The 22,328-nt window shown below is 36.0% G+C and overlaps 3 protein-coding genes across 4 annotated transcripts; 2 read left to right on the top strand and 1 right to left on the bottom strand.

Annotated features, from left to right (window-relative positions):
• The first annotated feature begins 594 nt into the window (after positions 1-594).
• LOC141839339 (NAP1-related protein 2-like) lies at positions 595-4,965 on the top strand. Its single transcript, XM_074727069.1, has 10 exons — positions 595-822; positions 1,617-1,739; positions 1,823-1,873; positions 2,086-2,157; positions 2,273-2,386; positions 2,470-2,531; positions 3,211-3,271; positions 3,434-3,490; positions 3,760-3,801; positions 4,662-4,965. The coding sequence occupies exons 1-10, from the start codon at positions 679-681 to the stop codon at positions 4,728-4,730; spliced, it is 795 nt and encodes a 264-aa protein (XP_074583170.1). The 5' UTR covers positions 595-678; the 3' UTR covers positions 4,731-4,965.
• Positions 4,966-5,913: 948 nt separating this feature from the next.
• LOC141840615 (HVA22-like protein a) lies at positions 5,914-12,604 on the top strand. The gene is made up of 6 exons (XM_074728654.1): positions 5,914-6,174; positions 6,928-6,954; positions 7,036-7,158; positions 8,798-9,041; positions 11,914-12,319; positions 12,404-12,604. Exons 1-5 carry the CDS (start codon positions 6,119-6,121, stop codon positions 12,274-12,276), a joined length of 813 nt encoding a protein of 270 aa, XP_074584755.1. The 5' UTR covers positions 5,914-6,118; the 3' UTR covers positions 12,277-12,319; positions 12,404-12,604.
• Positions 12,605-14,602: 1,998 nt separating this feature from the next.
• On the bottom strand, positions 14,603-16,861 carry LOC141840462 (F-box/kelch-repeat protein At1g74510-like). 2 transcript variants are annotated; one of them, XM_074728450.1, is made up of 2 exons: positions 16,679-16,861; positions 14,603-16,576 (listed from the first exon to the last, which is right to left on the bottom strand). In XM_074728450.1, exon 2 carries the CDS (start codon positions 16,095-16,097, stop codon positions 14,805-14,807), a length of 1,293 nt encoding a protein of 430 aa, XP_074584551.1. In that variant the 5' UTR covers positions 16,098-16,576; positions 16,679-16,861; the 3' UTR covers positions 14,603-14,804. The 2 variants fall into 2 exon arrangements, with proteins under 2 accessions (XP_074584551.1, XP_074584550.1); XM_074728449.1 differs by having other exon boundaries at positions 16,737-16,861.
• Between the last annotated feature and the right edge of the window lie 5,467 nt (positions 16,862-22,328).

The following is a 22,328-nucleotide window of genomic DNA, read 5'->3' as shown; positions in this document are numbered from 1 at the left end:
GCACACTTCACTTACGCATACAAAATCCACTTCGACTAATAAACTCGTCTAGGTGATTGGCCCCACTCCATCCACTCAGTGTGATTGGATCGATCAATTGACATATAAAATGAAAATTTTTTTAAAAAAAATTCCTTCTTTACTTTTACGATCAGACTATAAAAAATTATTTATTTGATAAAAAGGAACTCCATCTATTTAATTCGACGAGGTATCATATACATCCGCTGTCATTAATACTGGGAACCAATGTGGGTCTTCAAGAAGCTTACTTAGGTCCCGTAAAGTAGGGATCTTAGGCACGTGCATCTGCTTGCTTTATCCTATTCCGCCGGCCCACTCCTTGTCTGCGCGACGTGTCCATAACTAGGACGTCCATCAGCAATCATGCTTTCAGATCGGACGGCTGGAGAGGCCCGACGGCGCATGCTCACTCAATAACGTCTCAGCACCCGTTATGGTCTCTCGGATTTACACGGTACAGTTACCTCCGCTGTCCCTCTCGTTGGATATGCTTCGAGCTTCGTCATTGGGGTGAGGATATCTCGTCTTTATGACTGACACATGGCTGGTTCTCTTTAGGTTTAATTCTAACCGCCGGTGGCTAAAACCTCCCTCTCTTCTTCCGGATGCGCTGCTTCCCCGTCGCTTTTGGAAGTAGCAGATTTAGGGTTTTGGATGCAGAAAGGTTTGGCAACCAGGATGATGGTGGCGGATAAAGGGAAGAAATCGAAGTTGGAGGAGGAGGCCACCGACCACATTGACGGCGAGCTTGTCCTCTCCATCGAGAAGCTACAGGAGATCCAAGACGAGATCGAGAAGGTAATGGACTTTTTAAGATTACTTTGACATCATGATTGACTCTGTATTTTGTGCCCGATTGCTTAGCTTTAGGTGCGGAGTCAATGCGCAGATAAAAGAAAATTTGTGTTTTTTTTTGCTTAATTTTGAGGTATTGTTGAAGGATCCCAGTAACATACGGACCGGTGAAGTTTGATTTCATAGTTGTTTTTTTTTTAAACTAAAAAGTGTGACTCTTTGATGTCCCGTTTTCTCTACTTGAAACATGCTTTACAACTAGATGTTTTGAATGCGCTTGATTACTTCTTTTTGAAGAATTTTATCTATCCAAAACATTTTTTTTGAGCCATGCAAAAATCTATTTGCTGGATGAAAATTTTGGTAATCGAGTTTCATTGTAGGCTAGCTCCTTAGTTTTTCTTCTAATCTGGCTGGGTTACCATCGAGGAAGTTTGTAGATTCCAGTTGCTTAAGCAAACATTTGAATTCTCGCACATGCACATGCTCATGCTCATGCACGTACACATACACCCACGTTGTAAATCCAACTATTGAAGTATATCCGATAATAAGAAAACATTTGAACTTTTGGTAGATCATTATAGTTAGTTCTTTGTCATACCTTTCTATCTCTCAGTATTTTTGGCCCTGTATTCGTCATAGTATGGTTCACAGTGTCTTTTGCTTTTCTGCTACCAAGCGACAAACTGATTCAGTGTGCAACTCAAAAGGTCCTACCCAGAGAATCTCATTGAGTTTTTCATGCTACCCTTACAGATGCCAGTCTTTTCCTTTTTCATAGTTTTCTTGTATAGGTGAACGAGGAGGCAAGTGACAAGGTTTTGGAGGTGGAGCAGAAATATAATGAGATACGCAGGCCTATCTATAGCAGGAGGAATGAAATTATTCAATCTATTCCAGATTTCTGGTTAACTGCTGTATGTTATGTTCCTTCTCTTGCCTTGTCATGCATATTAAAGAGATATTCAAAGTAACTTGTCCAAGTTATTTTTGCATGCAGTTTCTAAGTCATCCAGTTATAGCTGATCTTATAACTGAGGAGGACCAAAAGGTACGATCTTTTCATCTTGATCTAATGGGCGTGGGCATTTTAAACACATTAAAACTTCCATTTTGCTCACAATCCATGATCTAAGAACTAATCTGCACTATCAAGGAGTCTGAGTGAAATGCTTTCAGAATTGTTCCTTTGTCTTTCTCAGCACATCATTTACTCTTTATTGCTTCATAAATATTGTTGATGAGTTTGATAGCATTTTCCAGATATTGAAGTATTTGATTTCCTTGAATGTGGAAGATTTTAAAGATTTGAAATCAGGCTACTCTATTACCTTTGTGAGTTGTTTCTTTCATTGTAGTGCTCCATGTCTTGTACAACTAATTCTGATGCTTATATGCTCTTTTTGTTTGATTGCTATTCTTAGCATTTTGTAATTGTGTGTATTCCTAGAATTTCTCCCCAAATCCATACTTTGAAGATTCAAGTTTGACAAAGACATACTCCTTCTTTGATGAAGGAATTACAAACATAACGGGCACAACGATAAAGTGGAAGGAGGGAATGGCAAGGATTATTATTATTATTTGCCAACCCTTTCATGTTCAATTCTGTCATTTGCATCAAATTCTTGTCTATTTTGATTGCAGAATGTTGCAAATGGTGTTGTTCATGAAAAGGAAGGGGGTAAGAGACCCTTGTCTGAAGAAAGGTTTGTATGTGTCTTAATATCTTAATTCTTAGTCCATTCCAAGATTATGGCATGTAAAAAAATTGCGGATCTAATACTTTGTTATGATGTCTTGTTACTCGTGGCCTTTTCCTTGTTTGGAAATTAGTAAGTTGCCTTCTTGATTCACTGTATAGACAATGTGCTCAGAAAACTCCCTCACCATGGATAATAAACTACTTCAACTGCATTTATTTTGTATCATGCTAGTTATGAAACATGCAGTTGTTCTTTTCAAGCATGTGCATATTTGAGATGCTAAAATTTATATTGTTTTCCTCCTCAAGTAGCAAATAATAATTTGTCTAGAAGATGCTGAATTTACAGAGATTGTGGTATGTGAAGCCCAACAAGTAACTTCTTATTTAATTTCATAAAAGTAGTTACAAACCAGACTTATATGTTCGTGATCTAGGTGGTAGTGTCACATCCATTTGTATGGTGATGTTTGAGTTCTTTGAATTTTATTTTGTTAGCCTGTGACCTTATTAATTTCTAGCTTGACATGTGTATGCTCTTACTTGTTTTTCCTTATTTAACCTCTCATTTAATATTTGAGTTCATGCGATTCTTATTTGTTAGTCTGTGACTTTGTTATAGCTTGACATGTGCATCTTATTGATGTGTTTTTCCTTGTTTAACCCCTCATTTTATGATGCAGTTTCTTTTCCTGGTTCAGTGAGACTCAACAGAAAAATCTTACAGAAGGATTTTCTGATGAGGTACATGTTCTGAAGCTTACTTTGACACATTACTGATGCATTTTCACCTTCAAATAGATCATTTGGCTTAGCATTGCATATACAAGTTGTTTTTTTTCTCTCCTCTCTGCTTTATGTATTGTCCCTTACTTCTCACTCTGGAAATAACCTTTTTACATTCAGGTGGCTGAGATATTGAAGGAAGATTTATGGCCCAATCCATTGAGGTATTTCAACAATGTGAGTTCATTATCTTTTTTCACACCTTATCACTTTGTTCTTAACCAATGTCTAAATGCTGTTGGATAGACACTTGCTGCTTGACTATGTGACGCAAAGTTGTCATACTGTGTGACTTATCAGTTTCACTTAATAAAATAGTAGTGAAAAAGTAGCTGACTATTGCTGAACTATATCGTCTAGTGTCTACGAGGCCGTAATCTATGACTTCCTTTTTTGTAATGACTCTCCAAAAAGATTGATCTGTTTTTTGGCCATTGCTTATACAGGAGGTTGATGATGAAGATTTTGAGGGAGATGATGATGATGAGGTACTTCTATGAACCATGAATGATTAGCATGCTTGATTCTCTCTCATTCATGAGCCCTTTCTGGAAGAATAGCTTCTCAAACACTATTTTGCCTCCCTAATTGTTTTGTTACTTTTGATGTCAGCATGACAATAACACCAGAAGGTTTAGTTTACTTAGGTGAAAAACTAAGAGAGCCTCCCTCTATTTACATAGGTCATGATTTATCTCTTTACATTTTTTTGTTCCTTCCTCCGCTTCTTATCCTTCCTAGTTTCCCACTCTGGTAAACCAAGCACAAACCACTTTAGAGGATTCATTCTCTGTGTGGAGGCGGATGAGACAAGCTATGTAATTTATTGTGAAATGAAAAAATGGAAATATAAAACAAATTATCTGTGTTGATCCTAATAACTTCATCCACTCGGGTGAGATGCTTCCAGTTAAAGCAAGCTGAACACTTCAAAACTACACTCGTAAATTTTAAGTTATCTTGAGTTTATGTCTACAGTTATCCTTTACTGTTAAGATGACTTTGGCTTGCAATCCCTATCGGCGATCGTATCTCTCCAATACACATGGAAATACAGATTTTGTTTCTGTATTTTTATAACCTGCCTTTCAATCAGGAAAAATGCACAGGTTCTTTGTCATCTAATTAGCCCAACCCCCAATCCTCCTCTGTATAGCAGCAACACTATTCTTCTGTTTGTATAGTCCGGCAGATATATCTAATGGGTTTCATATCCTTTGTAGATATGGTCGTTTTTTCACCTGAGTTTACGACCACTCATGTGCCAACCATTCCACCTTTGTTGACTATGGTTTGATAATCTATTTGCTGATCAAATGAGGTTTTGATTGTTTAATCTATTTGCCAGAAAGGATCCGACTTCGACAATGAGGATGAATCAGGAGGCGATGAAGATGGTGAAGCAGACGGCAGTTAAATGGAAAACCGCAAGCTATGCCGATCATCTCTTGACCTGAGTACATTTGGTTGCAAAACATTCAGAACATCAGCTCATGAACAGCCTTTTTTAGCAGGCCGTGACTAGTGTTAGGCTTAAAATTATCTGCTAAACTATAGTTGCTGCACAAGAATGGCCTGTTGATTGTCTTGTGCAGAGCATTTTGGATCTGGTCAGCCAACCACTACTTGACTGTTACTCCTTTCAATCCTATTGCAAGTTTATTGCCTAAAATGTGTTGTTTTGTTTCGTTATATTTTTATTTTTCTGGCAGATTTTCAAATATTTGAGCTTTTCTTTTTAAAATACATTATAATTGTTTTTAGTTCAAACAGTCTATTCTCTTTTTCAGATCTAAATTGTCATTGTTTTGGCTTTTCGATTTCAGATCTAAAGAAATGGAATGATTTAAGTGAGATGGACGTGTACGACATTGTAGACGTGATTAAACACACTACCACTGCAAGTAATCTGAACATATATATCACAAGAGTAATGATACGTAGCATGAAATCATGACACACTCAACTATATGATTGTGAGTTTCACTGTATAAATGTGGGATCCACTGCATGCAATGTATCCATGTTACATTTTTTCATATTGCATATCATTGCTTATATCACATTGTTGATGGAAAGAACCACTAACTTGATATTCTAGTTTTAGTTATACTATCAATCACACTAATGGGTAAAAATCTAAAGGGCTTATATTTATTTTTTAAATTATTAAGGGATGTTTTATTTAAATTTTTTTATCAAAAGAGTATTTCATTCCATCAGGTAATTTATCTATAATTATTTAACTATCTTTTAATATATTATTTTTTATTTTTATTTAAATTTTAAATAAAAAACGCGCATTATGTAGTTATGATATGCGATACATTTGCACGTTAATTTGCCCATTTTACTCCATTTATTTATTTATAAATAAATTATAGAGTTAGATTGAAATTTTCTTAGAGAAATCGGTAAAACCTGGTCGGCCCATCTAGTGAGCCGGCGCGACGCCAGCTAAGTCCTACGGTGGTGGGCGCCACTGCAGCTCCCAACAAAAATCTGACAGCCTGTCAATTCTCCGGGAAAAAAGTTTGCTATAAACCTCTCTCTCTCTCTCTCTCTCTCTCTCTCTCTCTCTCCTTCTCTGCACTTCTTTTCTTAAATTGCATTCGCATGCATTTTCTTCGAAAAGGAAAAATAAGAGAGAAGAGGGATCGGACTTTATCGGTGATCTTTCTTCTCCGATTTTGGTTGCTGATCTTTTCCATTCTCTTCTGGCGTCCGGAGTCCATCAGCGAACGGAAGCCAGAGTCGAAGTTTGTGTGACTGTGAGCTATTAGTGTACCTGAAAAGGAGTGAGCGATGGGTTCGGGGTCGCTTCTTAGGGTTTTGGCTCGAAACTTCGACGTTCTCGCTGGGTATGCGTCTTCCTAGTTTTTCTTCCTAAGGCCTGCTTCGCCTCTCCTACTGTTAGTTTCTACCGAGGAGCTATGCCAGTTTTCTTCTTTTGGTTTGGTTGGTCTCATTTTCGTGAGCTTCTTCGACATTTGTGCGAAAAGTTTATGACTTGCCTTAGAAGTGATCCAGGATAATAAAATCTAGAAATTCTGTGAAAGAAGGACGAATATTCCGTGGCTTGGCAAAATGCATAGAACTATTGTTGATGAACGATGTTTCTCTTCTGTTTCTTCTGCAGCGCTATTGTATATCATTCAACTGAATTTGGTACTTTAATGGCTTCTGCACTCTGGACGAACTTGTAATGTTGAAGCCTTTGGACTGAGATCATTGGTATATGAGATTCTCCACCGACTTATTGCATTATGGGAGCATCTGCATTGTGTCACTATTGTGAAGTTAGAGTGTGTGACCATAATTAACTTTCAACATCATGCTTATTATTGAGTTGTTTCCCATTTTTTACATTGATCAGTGTGAACCTGAAATGAAACCAAATCTAAGAGTGTTATATGATATGATCTAGATATCATATTTTATCTCTTTGTTTATTTGAACTCGCACTTTAGACTTGGGGGTACTTATTATAGCCATATATACTGTTTTTTGACAGGAAAAGCATTTCTTTTCTATTAATTCTATGTGTATCATAGAATATAATTGTTCTTTATTTTACCTCTTTCGTACTCACATTCATTTTGCATTCTGCGCAGGCCCTTGGTTACATTTGTGTATCCTCTGTGAGTACTTTCTGGAACCACTAAGTTTTTCTCATTTAGAGATGTTTAATGAAATATGGATTAATATTTTGTTTTTGGCAGGTATGCTTCAGTGAAAGCAATAGAAAGTAAATCGCCCGTAGATGATCAGCAGTGGCTTACTTACTGGGTGTTGCATTCTTTACTTACACTATTTGAGCTGACTTTTGGAAGTATTATTGAGTGGTATTTACTTCTATAATATTATATTTCCATGTATGAATGAATTCTTAATTCTTATGTACTCTGTTATAAAAAATTCTTTTCACAAAAGCTGATACTGGAGTAAACTGTCGTAGTCTATTGTCTAGTTAAAATAAAGTATCTGTTTGATCGATCATCTATAAACTACTTGTCTCTAATCTGCATGTGCATAACAATAGTAAGAGCGGTTTGCTAGGAATCTTCATTGGTACATTATGTATCCTAAACCACATTCTGAATATAATATATATTCTGGAGACTAGTCTCAGGTTCATCTCTGGTTAGCAATTTCTTTCTGTACATGATACTGATCCATCAGGCCGAGTTTAAATTACTAATCAACATACTGAATAACTAAATGGTACCCCAAACCACATTCTAAAGATAGTATAGTCTGGAGACTAGTCTCGACTCTTGATATCATCTATGTACTTAATGACCTCTTCAAAGCACACAACACTGCTAGTCAGACTGATTTTAAATTCTGAATCCACCCTAGTACACTCAGTCCTATTGGTACATCCCATATCTTTAATTACTTATGCTTGGTTACTTGACATTTTCTTTTAGCGAAAAATTATTTGTAACAGTTTCCTGAAACTTCATCTTGTTTTGATTGTTTTACAAAATTGGACTGCTTTATTGCAGCATTAGATTTTTTATTTCACATACGGTATATTTTGCAACCAACGCGAACAGGTAGACAAAGACATACTACAAGCTATGCACACTTCCAAAACATATTCAACTACAAATTGCTTGTCTTTGATTGGCTAACTTACACTAAGTCAATTATTTGGTTCAAGCCAACTTAATATTTGCATCAATAGACCACATGTTGAAAAAGTGATTCAGTTTATTTTTAATTTAATGTAAATAAAAAGTAATGTTCCTGTGTCTAGAAAGGATCATGTAAGTGAAAAGTAATGATTAAATGATGAGTTAAAACAAGAAAATATTATTGGATTTAGTATGACATGGAATATTTTTCTAAATCTCTCAAGAGTGTATGTATCTCTGAACTCTCTACTAAGGACTTTTGTTTCACTTATATTCTTGTGTTACAACAATAATATTTGACCCTATGAGTCCTACCTTACCTAAAAAATTGTGTATAGCGTGAGGTGAATATATAATTGTTGTGAGAAGCAAGGATAGATAGGTCTTTTCTTTTTATTTGCATAACGGTAGTAAGAGCGGTTTCAATTTATGGGTCATAAATAAATTCTATGTTAATTGTGAAATGAATGTTAAAGTATCGTTGGTTAGCTTATTAAACCCAAAAGTGACCTATTTATTTCCCAACATGGTTAACTCAAACTCAAGCCGGTAAATTTGTGAGTCGGATCGTGTTGGTAAATGGCCTGTTATTTTTATCACACTCTCCATTTTTGATGGTACCTACTTGGAAGCTTCTGAATTTTCATGCTTAATGAGTGTCCTTAGTAGATTATATGTAATTTTTTTTAATGTTAAAATGTTTGCCTCCTGTGGAATTCTCTTTTTATTTCAAAAACTATGATCTGGAGGAGGTGAAAGGATGAAGAAAAATTGTGAATTTTGTGTTCTTACTATTCTGAACTTGTGGTTCTAAGTCTACTGCTGTTTTACTTTGTTGCAGGTTTCCAATTTGGACTTATGCAAAGTTGATGTTTAATTGCTGGCTGGTCTTACCATATTTTAATGGCGCTTCATATGTTTATGAGCATTTTGTGAGGCCAATGGTGATGAATCAACAAACAGTGAAAATTTGGTATGTTCCAAGGATAAAAGGTATCTTCAGTAAACCAGATGATGTTCTTTTAGCAGCGGAGAAATTTCTTGAAGAAAATGGACCTGATGCATTTCAAAAACTTCTGAACAAGGTATGTATAATCTTATATCATTTTATTGAGATCCTTTTGGTGAGTTATAACACTAACATGTGATCCTCTCTACAAAATGTTGCAATTTTTCTGCCATCTTATTAATCTTGTGTCTTTATATCCATTATGTGGAATGAACTGAATATAGAAGCTTGGACACATGCAATGACAATAACATGACATAGTGGACACATGATTTGGTTTATTGTTGTTGTAGGTATACTAATTAACACTATTCCTTTGTATATCTTTAGTTGTGGCCATATTATTATAGTCATTGTCGTCGTCGTTATAAATGTGTGTGCATCCCAATTATTTGGGTTTGACAATCTCTCCATTAAGTTATATACAAGCGGTATCTCTAATAATATTTAAATTTATTAAATTATTTTTTATTATATTGACAAATGTTATTTTGATCTACTTCTTCATTTACACCTTCTACTTGTTGGATTTAACTCTTCTAACTATAAAATCTATTGTTCATTTTTTAACCATGTTTATACCATCTCAATCTATGTTTTCTGAGTTTATTCTGTTAGATCTACACCTAGTTGCTCTTGACTTTTTATTTTTATCATTTTAGCAACTACATATGTTTATTTTAACACTTTTATTCCTATTATATCAATTATTTTGTATTTGTTCTTTCCTAATAGCCAAACATTGATTCATAAGGTATGTCAATTTGTACAACAATCCCATAAAACTTTCCTTTTATCCTAAGGGGATATGAAGATCACACAAAACTCCAAACTCCCCTCTCTATTTTGACAATTTTTTCTTTACCTTATTAATTTTATCTCCCTCAATATCCCTTTTTACATTGTCTTTAATCTACATATTTTAAAATATTCAATCTTTACGTTGTCTTTGTTCTCCAGCAATATCTTTGTTTTCTCACCATAATTACATTTCATATTTTCAGTCTTTATATTATCTTTGTTCTAAAAAGGATAGCTAGGTGCATGAAGCTCTCGCCAATGCAGGGTCTTGAGGAATAGAATTGTCAATTTGGGTTGGGCTCGTCAGGTTGGTCCACCCCTCAAATAATTTAAGCGGGTTGAATTGAAATTTTATTAACTTATTTAAAAGCGGGCCTAAACAGGCCAGCCCATGTGGATTGTGGGTCTAGACGGGTTGGCCCGTGGCAGGCTCGGGTTGGCCCTAGGTTGAGAAGGAAAAGAAAATTTTCAAAATTGGATTATGGATTTATGGTGATATATGTATTTTTGAAGTGAAAGTTGTGAATTTTTTATATCAATTGCTTTGGCTAATATGTATAGGTGTGAAATTAAGAATTAGAAATTTTATTGGGATTTTTTAGAAATGTTTATTTATGAAATGATCAAATTCAATGAATTGTAGGGCTTTTTATATATTTTTTGATGGATTGACCTGCTTAACTCGCAACCCACCTTTGGTTGAGGATTTTCCAGCCCGTTAGGATGGTGGGCTGGCTTGTCCCGTTCTATCAGATGATGGATTTTTTGCAGGTCAGCCCGTCTATCAGCTCTATCGAGGAAGGGTTAAATCACATTGAGTTATTGCACGTTGTCTTACTTTGTATTGTAAGAAGTTATTTTTGCGATTCGAATCCGTGATCACAAGGTCACATGTAGACCCAACCACAGGACTCGTAACTGTGTCAGCGGGCCGGTTATCCGTTGACCTAGTTAAATGGGCCGGAACCGTAACCAGCCCGTCCCTAGATGGGCTGGTTACAGTCCAAGGAAAAATTTAACCATGAATCAGCTGTTTGAACTGCCAGTTCAAGTTTTTTTGGGGTATATTACTGTCCGACCGAACGGTCGGAGGACAACTGGTGGTTCTAACCGTTTAGTTATTTTAATTAATTTATTATTATTTTTCGAATGGTTGAGCTTATTTGATTGTTTTTTTATCAATGGTCGAGAGAATTTGTGGAGGAATTTTAGAATTTTTAAATGAAGCTCGGCATGAGTTTTATTTGGGATGAACTAAGTTATTATTTTACAAAGAGCAAGTCTATAAAGGGGTTAAGATCCTATATAATTTTATCTTCTAGTTGTAGTATTTTTCCTCTTTAATTGACTGTTGGAGGTAGTTATTCCCTTGTTCATCGATTTCTTCTTGATTTTCTAAATAATTTGAGGGATGATTGAACCTAACCATTTCCCATTACATATTCAGAGTTGTCTGCCTTCTCAATTCTACCATAAATATTGTCTTCTTTGGGTGAATCTTTGTGAGCTTCTTGATGTTGGTGGTTTAGCCATATGGTTTTAGCCATATTGTTATAATATTTAGGATTATTTTCTTTTTAGAAGTTGGAGTTAATGCATTAATGGCATAAACATTTAGGATTACTTCGAATTTATACAATTGTGCACTTTAACATTTTAAACTGTTAGAATGGAGGCAGTCAGTTTGCTTTTGAAATTTTATCAACTCGTTGAGTTGCTTAGTTGACATATAACTGTGGCAACACACCTCAAATGTTTTTATTATTCTTTAACATAGGCGGTTGGAACATATATGTTACATTAAGCGCATATGCTTCTGTAGTGCTTAACACAAGGTGCCAAAAGTTTTTGAAAATAATGCAAATGTTTTGTTTGTAACCAAAACAATGCACAAGATTCGTCAGTGCATGTAGGCTTATTTTGTTTGTGGAATCTAATTGTCCTTGATAAATCGTATGCACTAATTCATGTTTATTCTCTCCCCATGGTAATTTTGCTTTTTCTTTCTCATTTGATGTGGCAAAGAGCTATTTCACAGTTCAAAATTTCTCTTTAATTTCTATCAGATACCAAATTGGCTCTCATATCTTAGTCTTTCTTGCGGATTCCGCAGTCATTCTAGTCTATATTTGCTATCTTTTTTGAAGGCTAAAAATGCATCAAAACCCACAAAGAACGACAAGCGTGTGGCTTTTGATGTGGATGAGAATAAAAAGGAATCCAAATCTTGGAAGAACCTTAGACGTGTTAGATTTTCCAAAGGGGACGCTGATAGAAAACCAAAACCTTCACATGGTGATAGGTTTGTAACTGTGGATGAGGTGAAGGTAGAGCGTGAATCAAGGACGTCAGCCAACAAGGTGGATGCTGAAAGGGAGCCAAAGCCCACAATTGATTCCTCAAATAGTCGACCTGTAACTTATGATGAAATAGATGTCCAATCAGAATCAAACACATGGATGGATAGCAGTTTTATGATTTTCGACGATGATAGAAGATATTGGAGCTAGAACTATTAGTGCTCCAATTTAGTAAGCCAACAAATCCATGAAGGCAATCTCTCTCAGTTTTCTGTTAAACAATTATAATATGCCCATTTGTGATCTTGTATCTTATTGTTATTATTTTTTTTTTCAGGTAATCATGCCTGGTAACTCTGCGTACCTTCAGTGGAAATTTTCACTTGAAACTTTGCTTTGTGTCTGATCTTTTCAGTTCTGTATATATACTGAAGTATCTAGGAAGCTTGTGCAATTTTAGGAAGGTCAAATTGCAACTTTTGCTAATCTATCACATCAGTGTAATTTAAGGTTCAATTATGTTACATGGCGTGTTATATTATGATAGATATGCAGTTGTTTTAAGCTTTTGAAATATTTTGGCTTGGTAAATTTGCAGTGATTGTTTCAAACTTTCTATTGCATACCATCCATCAGATTCACAGTGACAAGGTTCTTAAAGTGAATCCAGTCTGGGTGACAACCTGGATGCTTTACCGCAGCATCCTTTGATTGCGCTAACTGGGATTTATCATTAAAGTGGATCCAGTCTTTACAATACTTGGCGAGGCAAAATCTTTAACCCAACTAATTTCACAACAATTTCAGATAAACTGGTGTAATACAAGAAGATGAAATGAATATAGATAGAGATAAAGTAATAAAAGTGCAGAGAGAGAGAGAGAGAGAGAAGGGGGGGGGGGGGGGGGGGGGGGGTAGGATAAAACGACAAGAGGTGCATAAATCAACCAAAAGGAAAGGAACAAACGAAGTAAAAGATATGAAATAATCAAAGCATCAAAATTCAGGTGTTAAATGGAAAGAAAATTTTGATTAAAAATAAAATAGGAAGGTATTTCTTCAATTCCTCTTTAATTCTTCAAAAACTAAAAATTATATGACCAATAATAATTTTTTATGTCTTCTCACACAACTTCATAGATTTTTTTAAAACATTCTTCTCCAATTGCACAAGGCTTTTTTTTTTGTTTACTATATACCCATAGATCTATCAGCTCAATGATTTCTTCTGGTCAGTTATTAGTAAACATTTTTTACACTAACCATTAATATTTTGTGTGACGATTTCATAATTTATCTAGTTCAGCAATTGAAAATCTTATTGCCATATATAGTTTCTGAACATTTTTAACAGTAACTCACTGCGCCACAAATAAAATAAAAAGGGGACCATCACAATTCTTGAATCATGTGAACGAATGCAGATCCAGATCCTGCGACTGGCCATCATTAACGCAGTGAGCGAGTTAGGAAGCAGGAAGAACAAGAACACCTTGATGAACGGCACGGATCTCCTGTCGCATGCAGATCATCTGCACTGCACGGAAATCTTCCAACCTACGTACTGCTGACGAGGACAGCCGCCATGTTGCACCTCCTTCGAAGAGCCCTGCTGCCGCCTCTCCTTTTCTCTGCATCCTCCTCTGTGTACTAGTTCATGGTCCACTCAACGCGCCTCGCTGCTTTCTTTCGCTCTGCAGTACACTTCACCATGGATCTCGATCGACTCTCGAAGACACACGTGAGTGCTCGCAGTCCTTTCATTAAAAACCGCAGTCGAAACCTTTTCCCCATCCACAATTGTCGCCTTTGTAATTTTGAATCAAGTTGAGCTGTTAAATGTTTGCTAGTATTTAGCATTTAGTAAACCCTGCACTTTACTTTTGATTGGCAGAAGATGTAACAGTTCACTTTTGTTTATCGTTTATATGGAACTAATGGGCTTCACAGAGCAAACACATGATGTGAATAAAAAGAATTCAACTATAATTCACAGCTTCATCAATCATTTACAAGAAGTTTAGCGTCTGCAAGAAAAAGGATGGATCCACTATCAAAAAGAGCAAGCAAACAAAGGTAGCTGAACATGACAATAATTAGAGAAGTTAAAGCACACAATTAAAGATAATGAAAAATAAGATCATGGTGGTGCATCAATAGGCATATCTTGCTTTCTGGTATTGAACTAGTTCAATGAAGGCAGTCGAAAGTCGTTAAGAGCAAAATACACCCAGAAGCATATGCATTAGTTTAACATCCACGATCAGCAAATGCAACTTATCTACTAAAACACTAATTTAACAAGGTTCAAGTAATCACAGTGACTCCTAAACCATTGAGAATTGCAAAGTTCTGAGCTTGATGGCACTCACTTTGAACTATTGAAGAGTAACTATATGGGAGGAAGAAGATTTGAAATAACAAAAAACATTGTCTAGGATTAACAGTTATCTACAAAACTAACTGATACAAATAACCAAGATAACATTTTCATTCACTGTCATGTATCATAAAATTAACAGAATGAATGGGGTGAAACTGAATACAAAAAGTAATGATGCAAATTGATGTTACAGATGTGGCAGATGTCAATTGATTCATCAGCTCAACCAAAATATCAGAGAAGGTAGAAACTACCAATTAGGCAAAATTAGTGTTTTATGCCCCCTCCTTACAAGCCAGCATTGTACATCTTTCTTGCAAGAAGTAAAATACAATTATGCCTTGAATAAGAAAAATCAGCAGCCCATGACAGCACAGTTGAAAACAAAGTCTCCAGATTGCATAACGGCAATAGTTTTCCACTCAGGCCGCCCTCCGTTTGGAACCCAAGAATTCAATTCAATCATCCCTCCGCGAGGTCCTCGGCGCCCAATAACTATTAATCGTTCGCCGCAGGCTCGGAAGGCGATGCCCCAGCCGTTCATTGAGTCAGATCTCTCCGGCAACTTTCCCAGCCCTTCCCATGTATTATGCTCCTTGTTATACTTCATCACAACGTTGTCAGCGTAGCGAGCTGCATACAGCACATTGTTCACCACAGCTACAAGTGGTGGCGCACCATTCTCACCACTGAGACCAGCAGACATGTTTAGAATCAGTTTCCATGAGCCTCGCTTCAAGTCGTACTCTTCCCCGCATGTCAACACCTCCCTTTCATTAGCCATTCCACCAATAACATAAAATTTGCCATCCATGAACACCCCTGAACACATCTTCCTTGCTCTATTCATGGGAGGAAGGGCCTCCCAAGTCCGAGTTTCTGAGTCATACAGCTCTGCGGAGTTCAGAATCTCGCCGTTATTGGTAATGCCACCAGCTATAATGGCCTTGCCCCCAAGGCTAGCTGATCCAAACAGACATCTTGGTGAGTTCATAACAACTCCTGGGGACCAAGAGTTGCTCAAAATGCTATATCTCAAAACAACAGAAGAAATCATCTCCCGTCCAAAAACCAGGAGATCCGTGTCCACAGCAAGCGATTCCTTGTCTGAAAAGGTAAATGTTTCGGTAAGACTAGCAGGCATCGGAGGAACTTTTATCCAGCGTTTGCGATATGGATCAAATGCCTGCCATTGCAGGGCAGTGCATGAGAAATAGACCCAGTGTTCAGTAATTCCCTCCCTGCGTCGGTGCTTGTAGAGATCCCGAATCATCAAGCGGAAGGCACGGTTGACAGATGCAACTGCACCATAATCAGACCGAGAAAGATGCAGAAAGCATGTCATTATTAAATCCCCAGTGAGCCTGTTCAAGATGTTTGGATTACTGTGTGCCTCATTGCTTGTGTGATCATCAGAATCGTCGAGAGATTGATTCATATCTCCCTTGTTGGGGCTAACAGGTTGGTGCAGAGATTTCTTCCTTTTACCTTGTTCCTCCTCCTCCACTTCTGCCAATCCTTCGTCTAATACCCGTTTCTTTGTGTTCAAGGACTCATGGAAGTGATAAGCCAGGTAATGCCAATTGGATTCTTGGTCAGAACTGCCCTCAAACACCCTGGAGATCAAATAAAGGCGGTCTTCCAACATATCTCCCAATTCCAAACCAAATGATAAAACCTAATTCCCTGCGGGGTACATTTTGAGGTCCCTATTCCCTTTACAAGAAATGATCCACCGGATCAAAAATGGAAAACCAACCACACCGTAACAACTAAAACTGAAACTTTTTTTTTTCCTCTACACAAAACGACTCTAGAATCAATGTTTAAACATCGTTTGCAGCGTTCGGTATACAATAAAAATTGAACTTTTGGCCCTTTTAGAAAATGCTACCCGGCCAAAATCGACGAAGGGTCGATCTGGATGGCGAAAAATGTAACCTATCAATCTTATCATAGAGATTCCAAGAATGCTCTATTATTGGAGGGAAAAGTAGAAGAGGGCGGAACACAGAGACATCGGAAACAAGAAACTGCCTCAAAAATTTAACCCACAAAACAAAGATCCCAGCTGAAAGACAAAAGCTTTACTCACAAACTGGCATCTTCTTCTCCGGATTTGGTCCCCTGAGATCACAAACAAAAAAGAACCACAAAAAAAATCACATCTTTAGCATGCTCGGACCAAGACGGAGCTCATTATCATCGATTCAAAATCGAACAAATTACAGCAAAGAGGGAGGAACCAAACGGAGATCTCGAAGATGATAAAGCTGCGGATACTCACGATTGATGCTGGGCGAGGAGAGCGGATGAGGAAGAGAAGAAAGAGGAAAGGAGGCTCCTTTTTAGGCACTAAACTACCGTCTTCATTCCTCCTGGAATAACCACCCCCACCTTCCTCACTCCCTCCCTTCCTCCCTCCTCACCCTTTTTATTTCTCTCATTTTATGGATTCTTTTCTAGATCAATTTTATTATTATTATTTTTTCTTCTAGTAGAATTATTTCGGCTGGTGGAGGGTCCCACACAAATAGTGGAAGAGGTATTCATTTTTGTGATCAATATATACAAAAAATATTCAAAATTAAATACCACAATAAATGTATTAAACAGATAAATAGCACTATAAAATGTTAGGGGTAAAAAGAATCTTTTATTTATTTTTTCTAAAAAATAAAGATGATTAAATATCAACATTAAAATTAATTTATCAATTCTCCTTGTTACGATTACTTAAATAATTATTTTATTTTTTAAACTTAATTTAATGAAAAGAGTTTTTTTTTAATAAAAAATATTTTGTTTTTTGTTTTTTTTGGTTCACATGTTCTTAATTAAGGATGATTATAATTTGGGTAGTGTGAATTAATTAGCCATAATGCCAAGCCATAATTTCCCAACAACTATCGCATCAAGAATGCGAAGAATTATGGAGTTTTCAAGACTATAATTGGGAGTGGCCCAAGCACGTGTTAGTTGAAAAGATAATTGGATTAGTGTGTGCCTTTCACCACTAGGGATTAAATAAAAATTAATCATTAAAATAAAATCTCATTATTCATAAATATTTTTAAGTTTTTGTTTTAATTATTGCATGATAAAAATTATCCAAATGATATAAAAATAATAAGGATTGAAATTGTAGAATTGAGGTGGATTACACGTAGATGATCTTGTAGTCATTTGGCCGGCTATGGAAAGGAACCTAACATGGTACTTTCTTATGATAGGGCTTTCTATATGTAGATTGAGCTATCACTCACCGAGCATACTATTCGTTTTGATTGCTTGCATACATAAGGTGAAACATCAAATTGGTTTGGCATTATAGCACTTAGGCTTTTGCGCAAATATAGTGTTTCGCTAACTCGAAGAACCTTGCTATATATGAGAATGAGGCTTCACTAATGCATTGTTGTGTCTTGCTACCCACACCTAGTGTTAAGTCATTGAACCCTCATATTGATCAATTGCTTTCTTATCGCAAAAACACTTTCTTTGCCCATAGGACAAGTAAGAGATTATTGGTTTTCTTGCTTCCGCTTCCTTACTCGCGCTTAGAGGTGACTCGAAAACATATAGACGATGACCAAACTCATTTCGAAAGAAATAACCTACTTGACATAAAAGACAAGCATGGGAGGTTCATGATGCTTAATATAATAAATAAGAAGCTAACAAATACTAGTATACTTTGACTAAATATGCTTTTGATTTATTTAGTATATAAATATAAAATTTTTAATATTGAATAGGGGTATAACTTAATAAATCTATTATTTACTTTAGAAGAAAAAACTAATTTTTATAAAAATTAATAATACTAATTTAGATATAATACGGCCAATGATAGAGAGAAAAGGATGACTTATATATAGTACATACAACAATAAATTTATTAAAAGTTACAAATAATGTGATATACAATTAGTCCTGTCATCATATTTATTTCCAATATTTTCTGCATCAAAGATCTTATTCACTACAATATTTTAAAATTTCATTAAATTATGAAATTTCTTGGGCCCTTTTGCTAAGAAGTATCTTATATTGGAACAAAACCAAAAGATTAAGCGCCGTTTTAGGTCTTTTCCCCCCAAAACTCTTCTTTCCACCTCGATATTATTTATTAATCACATGATCAACCAGAAGTTATTGCTTAGGAATTGGATTAAAATAATAATTATTATTATCATGGTGGATCCCCCCAAAAGAAAATTGTTTCCTTGGATATTATAAATATTTCACATCCTCTCAACTTCTCTTTCCTTTTTGACAAGAACATGAGCAATTAATTAATGTCCATTAATCATGCATGTAAAATAAACCTTGATTTGGCCTTTAATTAGGGTTTTGTTTAATTTATTTGTGTATTTTATGAAAATAATTTGTCAAAGTAAATCAAAAGGGCAGGGGAAGGTGGCTTCCCTAGCTCCTTCAAGCAATGCAACTGATCATCAAATAAACCTCTTAATTCCTCGTTAAACTAATTAATTAAAGCCCTGCACATGCTGCAGTACTACTGTATCTTCATCACAGTGGGGGAGGAGACGATGATGTCAGCCCTAACTCAATTTGAATGAACTTCTTTCAATCAAGCCAAATTAAACGATCCAATTGTTTGTGAGTTGGTGTGGTGTCGTTTGTCAAAGATTGAGTGAGTGGATGGACAACATAAGGGCGATCGACCTTTCGATCGATAGCCATATCCAAATTGAATGGTTGGGGCAAAGCATATATATATAGCTTGATTGTAGTTTTTATGGTATAGGTCAGATAATAACAATGCAAAAGTTGAAAATAACTATTTGATAATAAGATAGCCACTATTATTGATCATATTGGTTAGGACCTGATGGAGTTCTTTTTCACCCGCTCAGGTTCGCCTCATCTCCTTCCTTCGCAAAGGTGGCAATGGTGGTTGCCCTCTGGTGAGTCCACTTTCGGAACCTTGCTGATCAAAGCACGTCAGTCGAAAGTTGGCATTGTCGGTGTGACCCCTCTGACGATCAAGTCAATACTGGACTGGAAGGGAGGCTCGCGTGCATTAGAGAGCGTTTAAGAGCTCAAAAGAGGAAGACGGAGAAGATTAACCTTTGCAAGTGAAAAAAAAAATATCTTTGTGACACCTTATACAACTGCGGAGGTGGGAGGTCATATGCTGTTTGGAAAACTTGGAGACAAGAAACGGAAAACGCGGAAATGAAAACGGGAAACGACAATAGTTGAAGTTTCCAGATTTTGGAAACGTCGAAGACCTCATCAAATACTGTGAATATTTCCTAGACTATGGAAACCGGACTCCACCACGGACACTTTGGAAATCGGTAGTCGCGAATTGTGATTGGGTTATTAAAAAAAAAACTCTAAAATTATAATCATCAAATTTGGTCGTTTCTTGTAAATTTCCACGGATCTAAACGTTTCCCAACGTTTCGGAAACGGGAACTTTAGTGTAAACTCCATTTCCAGACAGCGTAGGGAAGGTCTATGTAGATCATAGACATGTCAGCCTTGAGTGGGTTACATAAATGATCGCATGAGCGAGGCGCCGCCCATCGGCTAACCATATGGGCGGGTTGTTGTGTCAAGGGAGATAATTGTTCGTCCATCTATCTCTGGTGTTATTTGGTCGTTAGCTTGAAATCGCTCTTTAGGTGGGCAGTCTAGTTGGAGTTGGTTTTGCATTAGGGATTATCTGAGGTTGGTATTGGAGAGAGCCCGCTCAACCTAGATCTCTCATCGTTTCAAAACCGCTATAGCCACTTATAAGTAGAAAAGGTCGGGACTTAATAGGCCTTTGTAGTCGTGAAGGGCATTGGCCGAGCGTACAATGATTTGATATGATAAGATCTGATCGGGTTTACTCAAGGTTGTATCATGACTAATAATATTAGTCATAATATCATAAGAGACACGAGATCACATATTCTTCAATTACCCCATTTAAGATTTGTTATAGAGAAAGCTCAAAATTGACTTCACATACGTAACTTATTATATATACGTATGATTCATCATATGAATAACTAGAAACAAAGTTATTTTTGAAAAGAAAGGATTAATATATCGGATACTTATAATAAAATTAAGATAAATGTATATAAATCGATCGTATACATAATAGGATATTTAAGATATTGCATATTGTACATCTCTTTTGTTGACTGATATAAAAATATTTATCTATCAAAGAAAATATAATATAATGATAATTATAAAAATGAAAATTTTGTTGTAAGATTATTTTATTTATTTATATATTCCAAAAAACTAGTTAGTCTAGCACATACCAACCACATAATCATTATTGTTTAAAATAATTTAACTAATATAATTTTCATGCACGAGTTACGACAAACGATGAGTAACTATAATAATGATAATGAATTATTATTGAAATAGGAAAAGATTCTCACACCATATTAAATGGTATTAATATATATATATATATTTATTTATTTATTTAAGTGACCATAATACATGTGTGATGTTTTGGTCCATTCTTATTGAAAGGAGGAGTACGTGGTGCCCTCTAGGCCTCATAATGGAGGGGAATTATATGCAATGTCCACTAACCCTAAAATTCCAAAAGCTAAAAGAATTTGTTCTCCAAAATGCTTGATTGAAATCTAATGCACTTTTTTTTCTCTCCACAATAAAAACCCTAATTAGCATCTAACACAATGAACTTGATGATGATGATGAATAATCTTCAAACCATAAGTTGGATAAAAAAATTACCATGAGTGCAAAAGCTTAGCCAAGCATGAATGTAGAAGAAAAAAAAAGGGGCGAAAGGGACAAGCTATCTAGAACCAACAAAGCTTTATCTCCACCAATAAGCACAACTCAAGTTTGAGTTGGCGTGATTGCAACATCTCTAGTTCCTTTTCCTTGTTATTGTTCAAATAACAATGACAAGTAAATTCATACATAGATATGGAATTTCTTTTTTGATTCAATAATTTTAGAATTAGATGAAAAAGATTCGTTCAGATTTAAATTCTTTTGCTTGTTGATTATGATCAATTTAATTAGTTAAACTGGAGGAACCGAACGATTCCTTTTGTCGGCTCTCGGAGTAGGAAAAGTCTTACAAGTTAGGTTTGAAGGGGATAGAACGCTAAGATGCTCTTGAATCGTAGGCTAAGTTTCAGTGAGGGTGATGCCTCGTGGTGGATATGTTCTCATGGCTATGTCAATTGAAATCAAAGTGAAAGTTTTGTCGAGGGATCTAATTCTCGCGTCATTAGTGAAAGTGAGCTCATAGTTATGGTCATAATTCTAAAAATAAGGATCCTATTTTCCTTGATCATTTGGTTAACTATATGGTTGTAAATGCTTAATATATATATAATTGAGAAAAAAAATTAATAATTAATGACTTAATTACTCCCAACTTGGACCAAATTGGTCGGATTGAAATGTGATGTATAAAACCAAGTAGTCTACTTAATTTTGGGTGTAAATTAAACGTGGATGGTGCGTGGCGGGTCAAATCGGAGTGCGACCCGGCACCAACTTGTGGACTCTCCTTGTCAGTAGTTAACACCCAATCAAACACTCTTTGAGTATTTCCACATCCACCAAACATATTGAAAGCAACACATAAAATCATCCACAAAATTATTAATTTCATTTTTTATTTAAAAAAATATAAATTGATTTTCAATTTTTCAAAAATCAGAATCGAACTTTGTTTCGTGCGTTCACCACCAAGTCCGCCTACCACTTGTGCTGTGCTGTCGGGGGCCACAATGCATACTACTTAAAATATAGTTGTGAGTGACTTGATTTTAATGGACTTTAGAAGCGGATTAACTAGAGGTGTCTATGGGCCCGATCTGGGCCCAACTTGAGAACTTGTTCACTT

Source organism: Curcuma longa, chromosome 11 (genome assembly GCF_044706935.1).
Source record: "Curcuma longa cultivar G26 ecotype Majalengka, Jawa Barat chromosome 11, ITB_CL_G26_1.1, whole genome shotgun sequence".
In the NCBI taxonomy this organism is placed as follows: Eukaryota; Viridiplantae; Streptophyta; class Magnoliopsida; order Zingiberales; family Zingiberaceae; genus Curcuma; species Curcuma longa.
The sequence above is the reverse complement of the archived record's forward strand: the minus strand, read 5'-3'. Positions and strand labels throughout refer to the sequence as shown.

Bases quoted from the DNA above. Each gene is read 5' to 3' on its own strand.
- LOC141839339 (XM_074727069.1), top strand. From the start codon at position 679: ATGCAGAAAGGTTTGGCAACCAGGATGATGGTGGCGGATAAAGGGAAG. The intron at 2,532-3,210 runs GTTTGTATGTGT...TTTATGATGCAG, and splicing joins AGACCCTTGTCTGAAGAAAG to TTTCTTTTCCTGGTTCAGTG. The intron at 3,491-3,759 runs GTGAGTTCATTA...TTGCTTATACAG, and splicing joins CATTGAGGTATTTCAACAAT to GAGGTTGATGATGAAGATTT.
- LOC141840615 (XM_074728654.1), top strand. From the start codon at position 6,119: ATGGGTTCGGGGTCGCTTCTTAGGGTTTTGGCTCGAAACTTCGACGTT. The intron at 6,175-6,927 runs GTATGCGTCTTC...CATTCTGCGCAG, and splicing joins AACTTCGACGTTCTCGCTGG to GCCCTTGGTTACATTTGTGT. The intron at 7,159-8,797 runs GTATTTACTTCT...ACTTTGTTGCAG, and splicing joins TTTGGAAGTATTATTGAGTG to GTTTCCAATTTGGACTTATG.
- LOC141840462 (XM_074728450.1), bottom strand. From the start codon at position 16,097: ATGTTGGAAGACCGCCTTTATTTGATCTCCAGGGTGTTTGAGGGCAGT.